The following is a 15,911-nucleotide window of genomic DNA, read 5'->3' as shown; positions in this document are numbered from 1 at the left end:
TATAAAACAGTAACTCTCTAATGTGTAACGTTATAGCCAGATTATCACTTACTCTAATCTTGGCTACTGCCTGATCCATTTTATTTGATTGACACATAAGGGAATGGGTTACATAAAACACAATTGCCTTAATATGTAGCCTTAAAGCAAGGCTACCATCAGTCCAAAATGGGATGTTTTGTAAAAGGTTATCACTCAACCTGATATAAGGTACTGCCTAGTCAGTATTTTAGATCACTCTTTAGAGTAAAGGCTATATAAAATTTTTTTTAAAAATTTACTTATATGTAGCCTTAGGTAGACTACCATTTTATCTTTCCCAGATTATTGTAGACTGTATAATCTGAAAGGATGTTCTATATTAATGACAAAATTGTGGAACGTCTAATTGACAAATTCTTTATAACAATTTGCTTTTTCAAAACTACCAATCAGGGATTAATTCCCGGCGATGTGTTTGGAAGAAACACCAGGTTTCTGGCTTTTACACACAATTTAATTAACAATCCCAAAAGTTTACAACAAAATATTTTACTAGAACTTAAAATTAAGCAATTAACTTGCTACTTTAGATGTTTCCATGATCCTTGCTAATGAAAGCAAAGAAAAAACAAAGTTTTTGGAGCACATGTATAATCACAAACTGTACTGTGTTGGCAATGAAAAAGTAATGATTTCTTGGTTCCTGTGCAGGTACAGTATGTTTGTCGACAATATGATGGACTGCACATGCGCATTAGTCGCTACTTCTTCTAGCTGGTCTTGACGATGCAAATAAACCAAGTACAGCTTCGCTGAAGATAAGGAAAAGGCAGTGTGCCCTCTTATCTTTCAGTCCATTATATACTCCATCATGTGTTATAGGCGTTTATCATTATGACACAATACCTGGCCACAAGACCACTGCCTTGATATATTAGTGTGGTCATCTTGTAGCTCTGGTAGACCATGGAAAGGTAGCTCCTTGAGGATGAAACAGGTGACTACACTATAAAAAATATACTACTATTCCCTCGACAAAAGCGATTTCCTTTGCTGATAAGTGGTGGAATTTTGTTCCTCCACATACAGAGACAAAGCTAAATCATCTGGTCAATCCTGGAAGAACTTTTACAAATGATCTTGCATCTGCTGGTGTAACATAGAAAACTAATGTCTCCAAATTCCCATTTTGGTTTTTTCCTTGGAGAAGAAAGCCTCTGCACAAGACCTTTGTGAAGTAGAATTAAGAGAAGCTTAGATGGCTGTTGTACAGGAACCATTTCCATCCTGTAATATGTATATTTGCCATGTATAATCAGTCCAAAATTCAAATACAGTACTTTATAAATCAGTTCTTGCATACATCCCCTACTCTACCAAAACTACCTTTCAAATATACTGATCTTGCTCAATACAGCACATACTATACATAGGACTACTACAGCTTACCTGAGACTTTTAATGCTGTAGGCCAAACCAAAATGAAAAACATAGAGATATACAGATGCTAAGCTGACTGTGATGATTATGATGCAGTAATCATAAACAAATCATAAAAAGGAAATTAGGCCTTGTGTAGAAGGCTTATGAAAAATTTCTTTTTAACTAACCATTAATTATTTCCCTGGCCATGATCTAGGGAAATAATTTTGCTGAAAACTATTGAAACACACACTAAGCTGTGAAGCAGTCTGATGTAGTATGTCTATAAAAAGCACTTCATATATGAAACAAGCAAAGCTGGGAAAATAATAAACTATTAAACCATTAGCATACCAAACCAAAACTGGTATGTAAATAAAACTTAGGTTAGCTAATAACAAACAAAATGAATAGAGCCTATGTTAAAAAAAGGAATCGCAGGACTTCCTTTGACAACACCTGCATACTAGCCAATAACTCTCCATATTAAAGACCAGCTTAAGCTGACAGAGACAATTTGTAATGTGAGGACTGAGTCAGAAAAGGAGAGAGCTCTAACTAACTTTATTCCGCAGAGACGCTATACATAAGGCAGCGTGCGGCTGGAAACGTAGTGTCCGTCATGCACGCATGAACAAACATAAACAAAGAGGGACAGAGTCCTCGCTATGATTGTGTTTCTTCACAGCCAAAAATACACATATATTTTGGTGTGGAGGAAATGTATTCACATGATGTGTACATTGGCGGAAAGGCCGTGAATCGCTCTACATTTTAGCATGTTATAAGAAAAAGACATGTACAGAGATAAAAAGATATTTACGAGGAAGGGCGGACGTACAGAGATAAAAAGGTATTTACGAGGAAGGATGGACATTCAGTATTAATGTCGTTCTTACAAATACTCCCCCCGCAAGACAGTGATTGAGTGGTAATCGTTGGCTGATGGTCAGTGGAATCTTGCAGGGGGCTGGAAGAGTCTGTGGGTCCGTGATAACATTTGTCGGGGAACGTCTCCCGGGTCCTTGTATCTGGCAAGTCGGGAAGCAGGATGCCTCCCCTTGTGGTGGACCTAGGGGGTTTGACTGCTTTCCTTGGGCGACCCCAGTGATGTCTAGGGGCGGTGGAGGGCTCCAGCAGTGCTCTGTTCCGAGGTGGAGTTCTACGAGGGCCTTCTCCTCCTGGCAGATGACTTGATGTGGTCCCTGGTAGGGCCTTGTCAAGGGCGGGCGAGTGGCGTCGTTTCTAATGAAGACGAATTTGCAGGAATCCAAGACCCTCGGGCAGAACTGCCTCCTCCTGTCAGTATAGGTCTCCCAGCAGGGGATGAACTCCTGGGCGGCTACCTGGAGTCTTGCTAGGGGAATGTCAAGGTTGTCGGTGGAGAAGAATTCGCCTGGCACTGTCAGGGCCTCGCTGTACACTTTCTCTGCCAGAGACGGGTCGCCATTGGCTCTTGGGGCGGTACGGAGGCTGAGGAGGACCCACAGTAGTTGTGCCTTCCAGTGAGAGCCTACACAGCATGCCATCAGGGAGGCCTTGAGGAAGCGGTGAATTCTCTCCACCATGCCGTTGGCTGCGGGGTTGGAGGACGTGGTGGTGTGGTGCTTAGTCCCCATCAGGTGTGCCAGGGCAGTCCAGAGTTCTGAGGTGAAGGCGGTGCCCTGGTCTATCTTGATGTTGTCTGGCACTCCAAAGTGGCTGATCCAGTTGGACAGGAGGGCTTCAGCACAGGTGTCTGCAGTGGTCTCAGGCCAACTGGTAGACCGTTGGATCACTGTCAGGAGGTATCTGGCACCGTTGGATGGGGGGAGGGACCCGACGACATCGACTTGAATGTGTCTGAATCTTTGCCTGCGCTGAGGAAAGGAGCATATCCCTGATTTGGTGTGCCTTCCTGTCTTGCTGCTCTGGCATGCAATGCAGTTCCTGGCCCACTTCCGGGAGTTCCTCCTGATGATGTGCCACACGAACTTCTCGGTCATGAGTCTGGTTGTTGTGCGGGGCGATGGGTGAGAGAGACCGTGGATCACGTCAAACACCTGCTTCCTATGGGAGGCAGGTATCAGGGGGCGAGGGCAGCCAGTGCTAGTGTCGCAGAGGAGCGTCGTCTCGGAGGGGCCGATGGGGATGTCCTCCCAGTGAAGGGCGGTAATGGCCGTCCGGTAGGCTGGTACTTTGGGGTCGGAGGCTTGTTCACACTAGGTCCTCATAGTCTACGCCGAGGTGACGTATTTAATGGAGTACCCGAACTCGAAGGTGACGTTGCTGCCTTGCAGACCAAGTGTTGCCCACCTTGACGAAGGCGTGGACCAGCGGCTGGTGGTCCGTCCTTATGGTGAATGGAGGGAACACCGACTGCATGACACCAGTGTTGACCAACATCCTGTGGCTGTAGATGGTGTCCGTGACGTAAAATCCTCTGGGGTGGGACTTCGTTACTGCTGCTGCCAGGGTGAGCAGTGTTGGGCACCTCCTCCTTCGTTTTCTTGACAGCATGAAGGAGCAGGGGCGCTGGCACTGTTTCGCCTCACTCCCGAACTTGCGGTTGAAGTGGCATCAGCTGGTGTCCTGGCGGGGCTGCGGGGTTCTCCTCCTCAGGAGAGCTGCATTGATCCCAGCCTCCTCGGACTTCTCCTGCTGCAGGTTGTTGGCTGATGGTGGGAAGGAGAGTCTCGTGGCCCAGGTTTACAGGCTGTGGGCCTGCTCCACCAGGCTCTCCATGTCCCGGTTGTCTGCGTAGGGGATCTGGTCGCATACCTTTGGTGAGAGCTGGCGGAGGAAGAGCTGCTTCAGGAGGTCTACCTCCTTCCTGTGGCCTTGGGGGTCCACCTCTGGCAGCAGTACCAGGTCCTGGAGCGTATGCCAGGCTAGTCCCAGGTCCTTGGTGGTCATTGGGCTGGCCACCAGGTCGAAGATGTGAGCAACCCTCTCGGGGACCGGGAGGGAGAAGGCCTGGATAAGCTGGGTCTTCAGGCCTTCGTAGGGCAGCTCACTGTGTTGGCCGACCATCCATGGGGTGAGGCAGTTAAATACGTTTTCCGGGAAGGCTGCGATGATGAGGTCCACCTTGGCTCCCTCCCTGGTGATCCCGTGGATTCGGAGCTGGATCTCCGCGCAGTGTAGCCAGTATGCGACGTTCTGTCTGGAGAAGGGCAGCAGCTGGAAGCAGTAGGGCTACGACGGCGCGGCAGCGGTGAGTGAGGAACCACTTGAGGAGGGCATGGATCGAGCGGCAGGTCGGGGCGTGAAGGCGAATGCCAAAACTCTCCTGTAGGGGACATGCCATTTTGAGTCTGCTAATGGTGTTGTGGTTGACCGCGAACAAATATAAACAAAAAGGGACAGAGCCCCCGCTGTGATTGTGTTTCTTCACAACCGAAAATACACATATATTTTGGTGTAGAGGAAACGTATTCACATGATGCGTACATTGGTGGAAAGGCTGTGAATCACTCTACATTTTAGCATATAATATCAAAAAGGACATTTACAGAGATAAAAAGGTATTTACAAGGAAGGGCAGACATTTGATACAAATGTCGTCCTTATAGTAAGATTTTACTGCTGTTAGAGGGAACTTTGTTGACTGGATATGCTAATGATAAAGCTGTTGTTAAGAGATGGGTAATATAACAAACTAAATATTTTCAAAATAAAAGCAATAATTAACAAAACTAGGGGAAAAGGCTAAGAGAAAAAACCATATTTCTAATTGGAGAAAAGACTTGCATGGCAAATATTGAGAAAAGAGTGAATAAAGAAAAATGATCCAAGTAGTCACTTAACACCTGTATGGCCTTTCCAGCAAAGATTCCCAAGGCAAGCCACAGTTGTTTGATTGGAAAGTGTATTATTATAGTTCAAACCTATTATTTTTAGGGCTAAGGTGTTTTAAATATTTATAGCCTGCAGAAATCCTACTTTAAATATTTTTCCTGTATGAAATTTAACTAGTGACTTCCAAAGTAGTGTATATAAAATATTTACTATCAGTATATATATTTTTACACATATATAATGAAAAGCCGTTAATGCCAGGGTGGCAGATAGCCAACAGTCTTCCATTTACTTATCCCACTCTCACAATAGGGCCTTCCCTTGAAGGAGAGGACCATTTGGGACTGCCTTCAGCACTGGAAGCCCCTGACTCTGGTGTTGGTTCGTTAGAATCTCCTAAACATCCTCCTGATCAGGAACAGCAAGATTCTTCTGAAACTAATGCTCCAACCCCAACCTCAGCATCAAAATCAGGACCACAACCTCTGAGAGCACTAGAGCATTTTGGTGAAGATCCTACTGCTCCATCACCATCCCAGTTTTCTGTAAATGATGTGGAGTAAGTAAAGAGTTTGTATTTAGGGATTCATTGCTTATTTTAAGGGAATAAAATTCATTAAATTAGAATCATTGTAACAAAGCATTTCTTCCTCAGAATGTGTTTTACAAGAATTTGGGAAATTTTGTGATATGTTTCAAATTTAGACAGCTTTTGTGATATGTTTCAAATTTAGACAGCTCTATGTATATTGTACATAAAATTTTGTATAAATTTGGTTCCATATATGGGTACAGTTAGTGGCCAGCCATATGATTTAAGAATTTGACTGAGTGGTGTGGCTGACACATACATCTTGGTATACACGTCTGCATTATGGAGAGAAAACTGCTGGTTTATATTTGGCGTATAATATACCTTTTCACAATTGAGTTCGAACAAATTAACAGAAATAAATGGCAAACTATACTTTCAATTGATAGTTCTTGATATCACTGTGACAGATCTTGAATTAGATTGACAGATTAACAAATTACTTTTTCTAATGACAGATTCAGAGAATGATTGACAAAACGCGATTAACATAACACAATTTAATTGAATATTACTGTAAGATTGAACATTGTCATATATCAATTTGACAGCTAACAAAATAAATTTATGTAATTTTACATGTATAATGAATAACTATTTATTCATGAATGTTAATATATATTGATATTCTTCAGTTCTTTGCAACATAAAAGAAAATTGACAGTTTCTTAATACTAGGTAGTCAAATTAGTGAAATTTACCATGCAACATTATATATGAGCCCTGACTAACAGTCAAGACGGGATTAATACTCTAATGTCTGGCAATAACAATAATTAGCCAAACATGAATTAGTAGTTACAGTAGAGATGGGAACTGTCACTGAACTGTACTGCGCTTGTTTTAGTAGGTGTTTTCTCTGCATTTTCAGTCATGTTATTTATATCTTGTATATATTATGAACATCAGCTCAGTTGATTAGCATTCAATTGGCATTTTATGTTCGTATTACAGTCGATAAATCATCTGACGAACCAAGTGAAGCTAACTGACAAAGAGCCATAATTAATGAAATGCATACTTATGCATTATTACTTTGTAATAGGTATGAAAATTAATGAAATGCATACTTATGCATTATTTTACAAGAGTTCTGAAATGCATCCTGGAAAAGGGTAAGATATGTAAATCCTGTTCACTTAATCCTAAATGTCTTCATGTGCAAGACATAATCTTAAGTAGGCCTGGCTATGGTGATAATTTGCTGAACATAAAAGGGATTTTGACGAAGGAAAAATCTATTTCTGGGTGATTGGCTCGTGTCGCCCTATGAAAAAGGATCCTTAATATCATTCTTTCTAGGTAAAATTAATCTAAAATTACCAGAGAAAAACAAAATTAAGAAAATGTCAGTAAAACTGACTCGCTCACTCTTAAAAAGAAGTGTCGGTATGGGAATAGGGGCGAGTGGGAACACTACCACGAGACATTCACCAATTAGACCTTCCAATCAGAATCCCCACAAGAGAGAGCTGATACCAACGGGCGATGCGGCCGCTACTACTACTACTAGAGGACGCCACGGACAGCAGCGCCCCTAGCGGTCATCCTTAATCTAAGAACATCTTGTCCTGCAGGGGGGGGGGCAATCAATACAGGGTGGGTTTCATAGGGCGACACGAGCCAATCACCCAGAAATAGATTTTTCCTTCGTCAAAATCCCTTTTCTGGGCTCAGCTCGTGTCGGCCTATGAAAGAGTACCAGAGAAACAGACAAGATGGGAAAAAAGGACAAATGAAAATCAGTTGTAAAATGAGGGATATAATATAAGTAAATCAGTTACAGCATATAAACTAAGTACTTAAGGCTAACTTATTTTAAACAATGACATAAAAGAAAGTTAGTAATGTAAAGTACTTAAAATTACAGTAAACATAGTAAAGTACAATAATGCAGTGTAATTTTAACAAAATGGATTTACTTAGATAACTTATTTACAAAAATATACAAACACATTGTGTCTACCCTAGCATAAAAATAAGGGTAGGTACACTGAAGTACATTATCAGTACATAGTGTGGATGTCCCTAGCAAAAAAATAAGGGACAATCCACTAATATGATCTCAGCGGCTAAGGCTAGAATATCCGAGTAGCATGGCGATAGGGTGAGGCATGTTGGATGAGGTAGGTAGAGAGGAGACCTGGATCTATACTACGACTACTATACAGTATCAGGAGAACATTGTTTCCCGCTGCTACTGCAGAAAATTTTAAAGATTCCAAGGACTTTAGATAATGACGTTTAAAGACTGTCGGAGATTTCCATCCAGTATACTTTTAAGATCCTCAAAGTTCATATGTTGAAAGTAATTAATTGAGGTGGCTACTCCCCTGATGTCATGTGCTTTTTGGAAATGAATCAGGATTGGCTTGTTTAATGAAGTAAAGGATTTGTTGTCTAATACCTTTTACTGATAAAGTACCACCTTTTTCTCTCATGAAGAGAGAACCTGAGGATCTTGAGGATGTACGAGATAGAAAGGCTCTTAAAGTTGATACTGGGCAGAGAGAAGGGTCTTGCGGAAGTGGGATGACTTTCCAAGGGGCCCACCTTGCAAGAGGATCCTCATTTTTAGCCAAAAAACTACGATCCGGAGCAAGCAGAACTTCTCCTGAGGGGAGGAATTCCACATGACCCGCATCTCTGGATAGAGCCGACAGTTCTGAAATTCTAGCTCCATGAAGCTAGGCTTAATAAGAATAATGTCTTTCTAAGAAGCATTATGAATGTACAAGACGAGTTGTCAGTATCTGATGCTAGTTTGAGGACATCATTTAAGAACCATGAGACTGCAGTAGGCCTTTGAGAAGGTCTAAGTCTAGCACAGGCTTTAGGGATAGACGTAAAATAAGATTCAGTCAGATCTATCTGGAAACCTAACTGAAAGATCTTCTTCAAAGCCGATTTATGAGTAGTAATAGTGCTAGCTGCTAAACCTTTTCAAACAAGGATCTGAAAAAGGATATAGCTAAATTAACTGTCATGGTTGTAGTGTTTGATTCTTTCAGGAAGGATGCTAATTTTTTAACAGCTGAGTCATATTGTCTAATAGTTGACTCTCTCTTATCTGATTCTAGGAAGAGGATGTTTTGTGGATCAATGTTAGCATCTTTATTAGCCGCAAACTTCATGAAGTCCATAAAGTTAGGGTCTGAAGAATTCCTGAGGAAGCGAACACAGTCCTCATTTGTACTGATTGTGACAGCTTGGGATTGGGAATCCGTTGAGGTCGGAGACCCAATTCCAGAAGCAGAGGATACCAGTTGCTCTTGGGCCAGTCTGGAGCAATCAGGGCTACTATTCCCTTGAAAGTCCTCAGCTTGCTCAAGACTTTCAAGAGGAGATTCACTGGAGGAAAAGCATAAATTTTTCTCCACTGATCCCAATCTAACGACAGGGCGTCCATGGCATAAGCCAGAGGGTCCAGGTTGGGGGCCACATAGCAAGGGAGCTTGTGGTTCGCTTGTGAGGCGAAGAGATCTACTTGGAGACCTGGGACTCTCCGGCATATCCACCGGAATGACCCGTCGTCTAGGGACCATTTCTGATTCCAGAGGGACTGACCGGGACAAAGCGTCTGCTATCACATTTCTTACCCCCGCCAGGTGAGTGGCGGACAGATGCCATTTGTGTTTGTTTGCTAGGGCAAAGATGGCTATCATGACATGGTTCACATGCTTGGATTTGGACCCTCCTCTGTTGATGCAATGAACTACCACTGCACTGTCCAAACTAGTCTTAGATGAGACTTTTTCGGGGGAAGCAGTCTCTTCAGGGTAAGAAATACTGCCATTGCTTCCAGAACGTTTATGTGGAGCTGGCGGAATTGAACTGACCAAGTCCCCTGAACCTGTTTGAACTGAGAATATCCCCCCCACCCGGACAGGGAGGCATCCGTGTGAATGGTTAACACTGGAAGGGGATATTGAAGGGGTACCCGCTTGGCTAAGTTCTTTACTTTTGACCATGGACGGAGTTGATTGCGAAGGATCTGTGGAATTACTGACAACTTGTCTCGAGATTTGGCGTTGCTCTCGATCGCCAAACTCGATTTATATCTTTTAGTCCGTGCTTTCAGGAGGATATCTGTCACTGAAGCAAACTGAAGGGAACCTAGGATTCTTTCCTGGCTTTCTCCTTGATGTTTGCTTGCATTTGAGAAAATGTCTGACAGACTTTGCTATTTCTTTCCGTTTGGCCACTGGAATTGACAGATTGTGGGAAGACAAATCCCATTGGATTCCTAGCCACTGAAAACGAGACTCCGGAGTAAGTCTGGATTTCGTTTTGTTTATCTGGAACCCCAGATGTTCCAGAAATTGAACTACCTTTTTGGTGGCTTTGAGGCATTCCTCGACTGTTGGTGCCCAGATCAACCAATCGTCGAGGTATGCTGCTATCATTATTCCCTGAGCTCTCAATTGCTGCACAACTACTTCTGCTATTTTCGTGAATACCCTGGGGGCTACATTCAGACCGAAGGGCATCACTTTGAATGAGAATGTCTGATTTCCTAGCCTGAATCCTAGGAATGGGCGGAAGTGTCTGGCTATAGGGATATGATAGTATGCGTCTGTAAGATCGATGGAGCATGTGACGGCTCCACGAGGAAGTAAGGTCCTTACTTGCGAGAGGGTAAGCATTTTGAACTTGTCGCAACGAATGAAAGAGTTTAGCCTTGACAAGTCTAAGATTACCCTTCTTTTTGTTGAGCCTTCTTTGGCACGCTGAATAAGCGACCTTGAAATTTTAGATGCTTGACTCTCGCAATAGCTCCTTTCTGAAGGAGTTCCTCCGCATAATCTGTCAATTCCTTTGATGGTACTTGGCGGAATGATTTGATTGGAGGGGGATCTTTGATCCAACTCCAACCCAATCCCTTGGACACTATGCTCTGTGCCCAATTGCTGAACCCCCACCTGTGACGGAAGAGGAACAGCCTCCCTCCTACCTGGGGAGCCTCATTGTTGATGGGCGGGTTTGACCACCACGCCCTCCTCTGAACTGCTTACTCCTTGCCGCCCTCCCTGTGCCACGCTGGCGAAAGTAGCCTCTCGCCCTACCTCTCGATTGCCTATTAAAGGGAGGGTAGGCCTGACCTTCATACATAGGGTTGAAGGCCGGCGAAAGTGCGTAGGAGGTCGAGGGTTGTGACTGAGGAGACAGCAGGAGGATGGGCTGGTTCTGCTTTGATGTAGAAGGTTGTCCCTGTTGGGTAACCGGGACGGCCTGAACGAATTGCTGCTGTTGCTGGTGTTTCTGGTAAGGCTGGAACCTTTTACCAGACTTCTTTGGTTTCTTACCAGCAGTGGGGACGGATTCTTGCTTCCTCTTAGATGAGATACCCCACCTAGCTCTAAGGCTCTGGTTGAGCCTAGCAGCCTCGTGGTGTACCTCATTTACAGCGGACTCTGGGAAGAGATCCGCTCCCCACATGCTGGAAGCCAGGAGTCTATTAGGTTCGTGCCTAATAGTGCACTCCTGCAGAACGTGCTTTCGGCAATTCCTCCTAGCTTGGAAGAAGCGAAAGCATCCGTCTGAACCGTCTGAAGCTGGGACTTGGCCAAAATCTTAAACAAAGGTTCCGTGCCATACGAGAGAGCAGCCATCTCCGTGATAATCAGAGAATTGAGGGACCTGCCAAACCTAGTTCGAGCGTCGAACTCTGCCTGAATCAAGGAATCAGGCAGCCTTGGGAGCTTTTTCGCCGACAACTGGTCCATAGCACAGTCCGGTTTTGAGCTTACCAAGCGTGAACGTGGCTGGCAAGTTCTCCCACAATTCTCCGAAAGCTGGGAAGAGCGGAGAAGTAGACTCTGCTTCCCTTAGCTGTGGCATGGGCTCATCCTTGAGGACTGCCTGAAGAGTCGTTTCTACTATTTTTGTAGCGAACGGAAGAGAAGCCTCCTCCTCTGTCGCAAAAATAGTGAAAGGACTCTTGAAAGCCTGGAGCTTGGTGTTGGTACACTCCCAGTCCTCAAGGCAGTGAACCCATTCGCGTTGAGCGTGATCTCTACTATAGAGAACGTTCTCCCTGGAGATCTTGTCCTCCCTAGTGATCGCCGCTACGGTCAGCCTAGCATAACCAATGAAAGGCTGCGTCAATCCCGGAGGATAAAACTCGAAGTCCTCAATCCTTCGAGTTCCACACTCCGGGACAGAGATCATACCATCTTTAAACGGAGCATAAGCGGCACTCTCCATGGGTTCTCCATGGGAGAAAGCTGGTAGTGACTCATATGGTGGAAGCTGGAAAAATACCAGCACTTGCTACTGGGGAGACTGGAAGAGGGACCTGAGAGAGCCCAGCTACTCGGTCCGCATTCTCTCTAACTCTGTTAGAGAGATCTTGGATGGACTGGCCCGACTGAGACAGAGTGCTCGACAGTTGTGCGAACATCTGCTCGAACTTTGTTCCTAGGGCGGAGACTTGTGAGCCAACCATCTCACCTACCTGTTGCATCACCACTGCTGAGAAAGCAGTGGGATCAAAGGTGCTAGGTCCCGCTACTCCAACCGGCGTTGCCGGAGTGGATGCGGTGGAGGCCGGAGAAGGCATTGGCTCGGCAGGAGCGCGAGCCTTCTCCTTAGAAGACTTGCTTCTAGAGCTCTTTGAATATGAAGAGCTCGGCTTAGCCTTCACCGCGTCAGCATAGGAAGTCGAAGACTTCTTAGCTGAAGAAGACGACGACGACTTTTTAGAAGTCGTCTTAACCAGGGTCTTCGGTTCTCTCTGTCCCTTCACCTTTGGGGGTACAGAGAGAGCGGAGTGAGCGGGTAGGGATCTCAGATCCCAAAAAGCCTTGGAAAGAAGCAGTAGAAGAAGGGACAGGAGAAGATCCAGGAGCGCCCAAGGAAAGACCTTGGGCACCCGACACACCTACCTCAACCAACAAATCCTCAGCACCTACCGCCATAGGCTCAATATTAAGGTCCAAGGTTGCGACGTCCGGGACCGACTCTTGCGTGCCACGACCCCGAAAGACTGCTGCATCTCCTGCTGGATGGAGGCTATGAGAGGGGCTGCGGATATGGGGTCAACATACCCTGTTGACTTGCCACTGGGGAAGATCTGAACGGCCAGCTTCTTGTCCCAATATGTAAGGCTGGCCTTTGGCGGCGTTCTTCCCGAAGCCGCCCACCCACGCTTTCAGGGTTGCTAGGGCGACCTCCCTCACACCAGCAGCCTGAAAGAGAAGGCGAAATGAGCTAATGGCGGGACGGGGTTAACAAGTTTATGACTAAGTGTTGTTAGTAAAACGATAAAAAAGTCTATAATCGACTTACCCCCTCCACCAGCTGACTGGCCAGGTCGTAACAGATGGCGCAGGCTTCCGGGTGCCAGACGATCATGTCGTTGTAAGGCGTGGCACACGGAGGCGTGAGACCTACACTCATCGTGGGCGCAGGGGTCGTACAACGTCGCGTTGCACCCAAGGACCTGACAGTTGGTAGCCTGTAAGTGGAAAGATACATAAGTATCAGGAGAACACTTACAGCCTAACAATTGCTCCGCTGGTGCCGGAGCGAGAAAGTTAGATTAAACCAGAGCCCCGCCATAATACGTGTGGTAGTAATATGGTTGGTTTGTCCAAGGCTACGCCGGAGACAAGAGATAGAATCCAACCAGGTGTGGTGATGAAATGAAACCACGACGGACAAACGGCGGAGATGGTATACATATAAAATAAATAAAATTATAGAAATCATCGTAAAACTAGGGTAATCCTTAAAAATAACAATAATTATCAAACCTTTCCCTCCCGTCTACTAGAAGAGTGCCCGGGTAAGAAGCAAGCTCCCTTCCGGTAGCGGGGGAGAAAGGTAAGGATATAGTAGGCAAGCAATCGACCACTAGTAGTGACCACCCCGCCCGCTGGCGGAGCCAGTAATCTATAACCAAAGGTGCCCCGGCTGCGGCGGAAGGCTCCGTTCGTTACAGAGAGGGAAGGTGGCTGAGCAACTGGGGAGGGGGGGGAGGGTTCTCGGCGTAACACGGCGGGAGAGAGAGAGGGGGGGGGGTGGCCTACTCCTCCCCGTCCCAACAACTACCCGCTCGGTGACCCGGTACCCGATGAGTGGTCGCCCTATACCCCCGCTGGGGAGAACCCCTGGCCTCCTCAGAGAGGGAGGGAGGAAGGCAACTGAGGTTGTCATGGCAACCAAGGGGTCCCCCAGATCCCTCCCTATACCTGGGAGGGAGGGAAGGGGAAGGGTAAGGTGCGAAGGAACACGTGACCGCAAGTGGCCTAAGCCGCGATAGCAACACAACCGTGAAAGGGCCACGTGAACCAGACTGTACCAACACATGGGACATGCACCTAGGCTAGCCTAACACCCTAAATAGAACTAAAATTACATCGTAAGGATGGAAAAGACACTTTTAGTAGAAGAAAAAGAAGCCCAGGAGGAGGCAAACTGTTCCGAGGAACAGAAGCCTACTCGGAGCCAGCGATAGCCGATGAAGAGCAAGAGCCGGGATGCTGGGCTAGAACACAGAATAGCCCTAAATACCAAACTAAGAGAAATGGTAAAAGGGCTAACCTAGCTAAAAGGCGATGTAAAAAACGATGAACGTGATATAGTAAGCCCATAAGTATAAGAAGTCCCAGTATGGAAGACCGGGAATTCTTAACGAGGCAGCATGGAGCCGCCACGAGTCGACCGGGAAACCGTATATGACCTATTAGAAGGAAAATACTGGTTCCTGGAAGACTAAAATACAGTAAAACACTACTTATGAGGCACTTAACTTAGCCGTTGCGATGGCAGCACGTTCCATGACGGATGATGAGATAAATCCCGAAAAAAGAGCACAAGCAAGAAAATGCGTACGAACGCTTGGCGCTAATAATTAAGGATGACCGCTAGGGGCGCTGCTGTCCGTGGCGTCCTCTAGTAGTAGTAGTAACGGCCGCATCGCCCGTTGGTATCAGCTCTCTCTTGTGGGGATTCTGATTGGAAGGTCTAATTGGTGAATGTCTCGTGGTAGTGTTCCCACTCGCCCCTATTCCCATACCGACACTTCTTTTTAAGAGTGAGCGAGTCAGTTTTACTGACATTTTCTTAATTTTGTTTTTCTCTGGTAATTTTAGATTAATTTTACCTAGAAAGAATGATATTAAGGATCCTTTTTCATAGGCCGACACGAGCTGAGCCCAGAAATCAGCATCTATAGTCGGGATGGCATTCATTACCACTTGTTTGAGTAAGTGTTCTCCATACACTCAGTGTCATATTATGTTCTCTTGCAGCAGGAGCAGCTAGTATATTGACGATCCCATTCAATTGCCTTTTGATGTTAGCTTTGAGAATAGAAAAACAATTCTTGAAAGGATTCAGAATGGAGAAAATGCAGTGGTTTTCTTTATTTCTCTCTCCTCAAAGTCCTGTTCAATTCCAGCATGGATTGGTGCATTATCTATTAATACCACAGTAGGATCTGGACCTAATATGGCAAAGAGTGAGGTCATGATTAAATTGCCTTTTTAGTTGGTTGGTATTGCAATTGGTCTAGTACAAACAAATTCCTAAAAGATTAAAAAATAGGGTAATTAATTTCAATACAACAGTTAATTATGTTAATTGTCTAAGTGAAATGTGTTTGTCAAAACATTTTAGCCAACTGTTAACTGACATTTGTTAGTTCGTCAAATAATTTCTTAACTGTCAATCTATTACGTTACACTGTCATATTTCTGAGGAATGTCAATTAGTCTTGTTACTCCGTACGAAGTATTTTGTGTTGTGTGTCATTTTAATCTAGGGTCTGTCAGTTTGGTATGAGCAATGTCAAACCAATATGTAACTGTCTGAAGTGAAGTGTGAAAAGGTATAAGTATATATTTTTTTTTAATGGGTACTATGTATTTGGTTTTGATGTGACAAAAAACTTGAAACTTCAAATTCCATACAGGCCCACTGAGGCAAAAAGATGGCAAAATTCCTAATATCCCTTCCAAAGTACCCTAAACATTGTCAAACTTTTTGAAGAATTTGGTTTCTATTTTTGTTTGTGTACTTATGTCAGCATTTTCTGGTGGTTACTATGAGATTCAGAGCCTTTGTCCCGGTGTTTTACCGGAATAACATTTTTTTTATGTGCATTTGACAAAGATATTACTTAGCCATA

General features: G+C 44.8%; 1 protein-coding gene across 3 annotated transcripts in view; it reads left to right on the top strand.

The window, feature by feature from the left end:
* The window catches only part of LOC135217072 (TRAF3-interacting protein 1-like), a 343,407-nt gene that overhangs the window by 283,177 nt on the left and 44,319 nt on the right, over positions 1-15,911 (top strand). For all 3 annotated transcript variants that reach the window (XM_064252769.1, XM_064252754.1, XM_064252762.1), the window contains one exon: positions 5,497-5,743. In XM_064252769.1, coding sequence (XP_064108839.1) covers positions 5,497-5,743 — 247 coding nt within the window. The remainder of the gene's footprint in view (positions 1-5,496; positions 5,744-15,911) is intronic.

This window comes from Macrobrachium nipponense, chromosome 19 (genome assembly GCF_015104395.2).
Source record: "Macrobrachium nipponense isolate FS-2020 chromosome 19, ASM1510439v2, whole genome shotgun sequence".
NCBI lineage: Eukaryota > Metazoa > Arthropoda > Malacostraca > Decapoda > Palaemonidae > Macrobrachium > Macrobrachium nipponense.
Note: the sequence above shows the minus strand (reverse complement) of the source record. Positions and strands in the feature narration are given on the sequence as shown.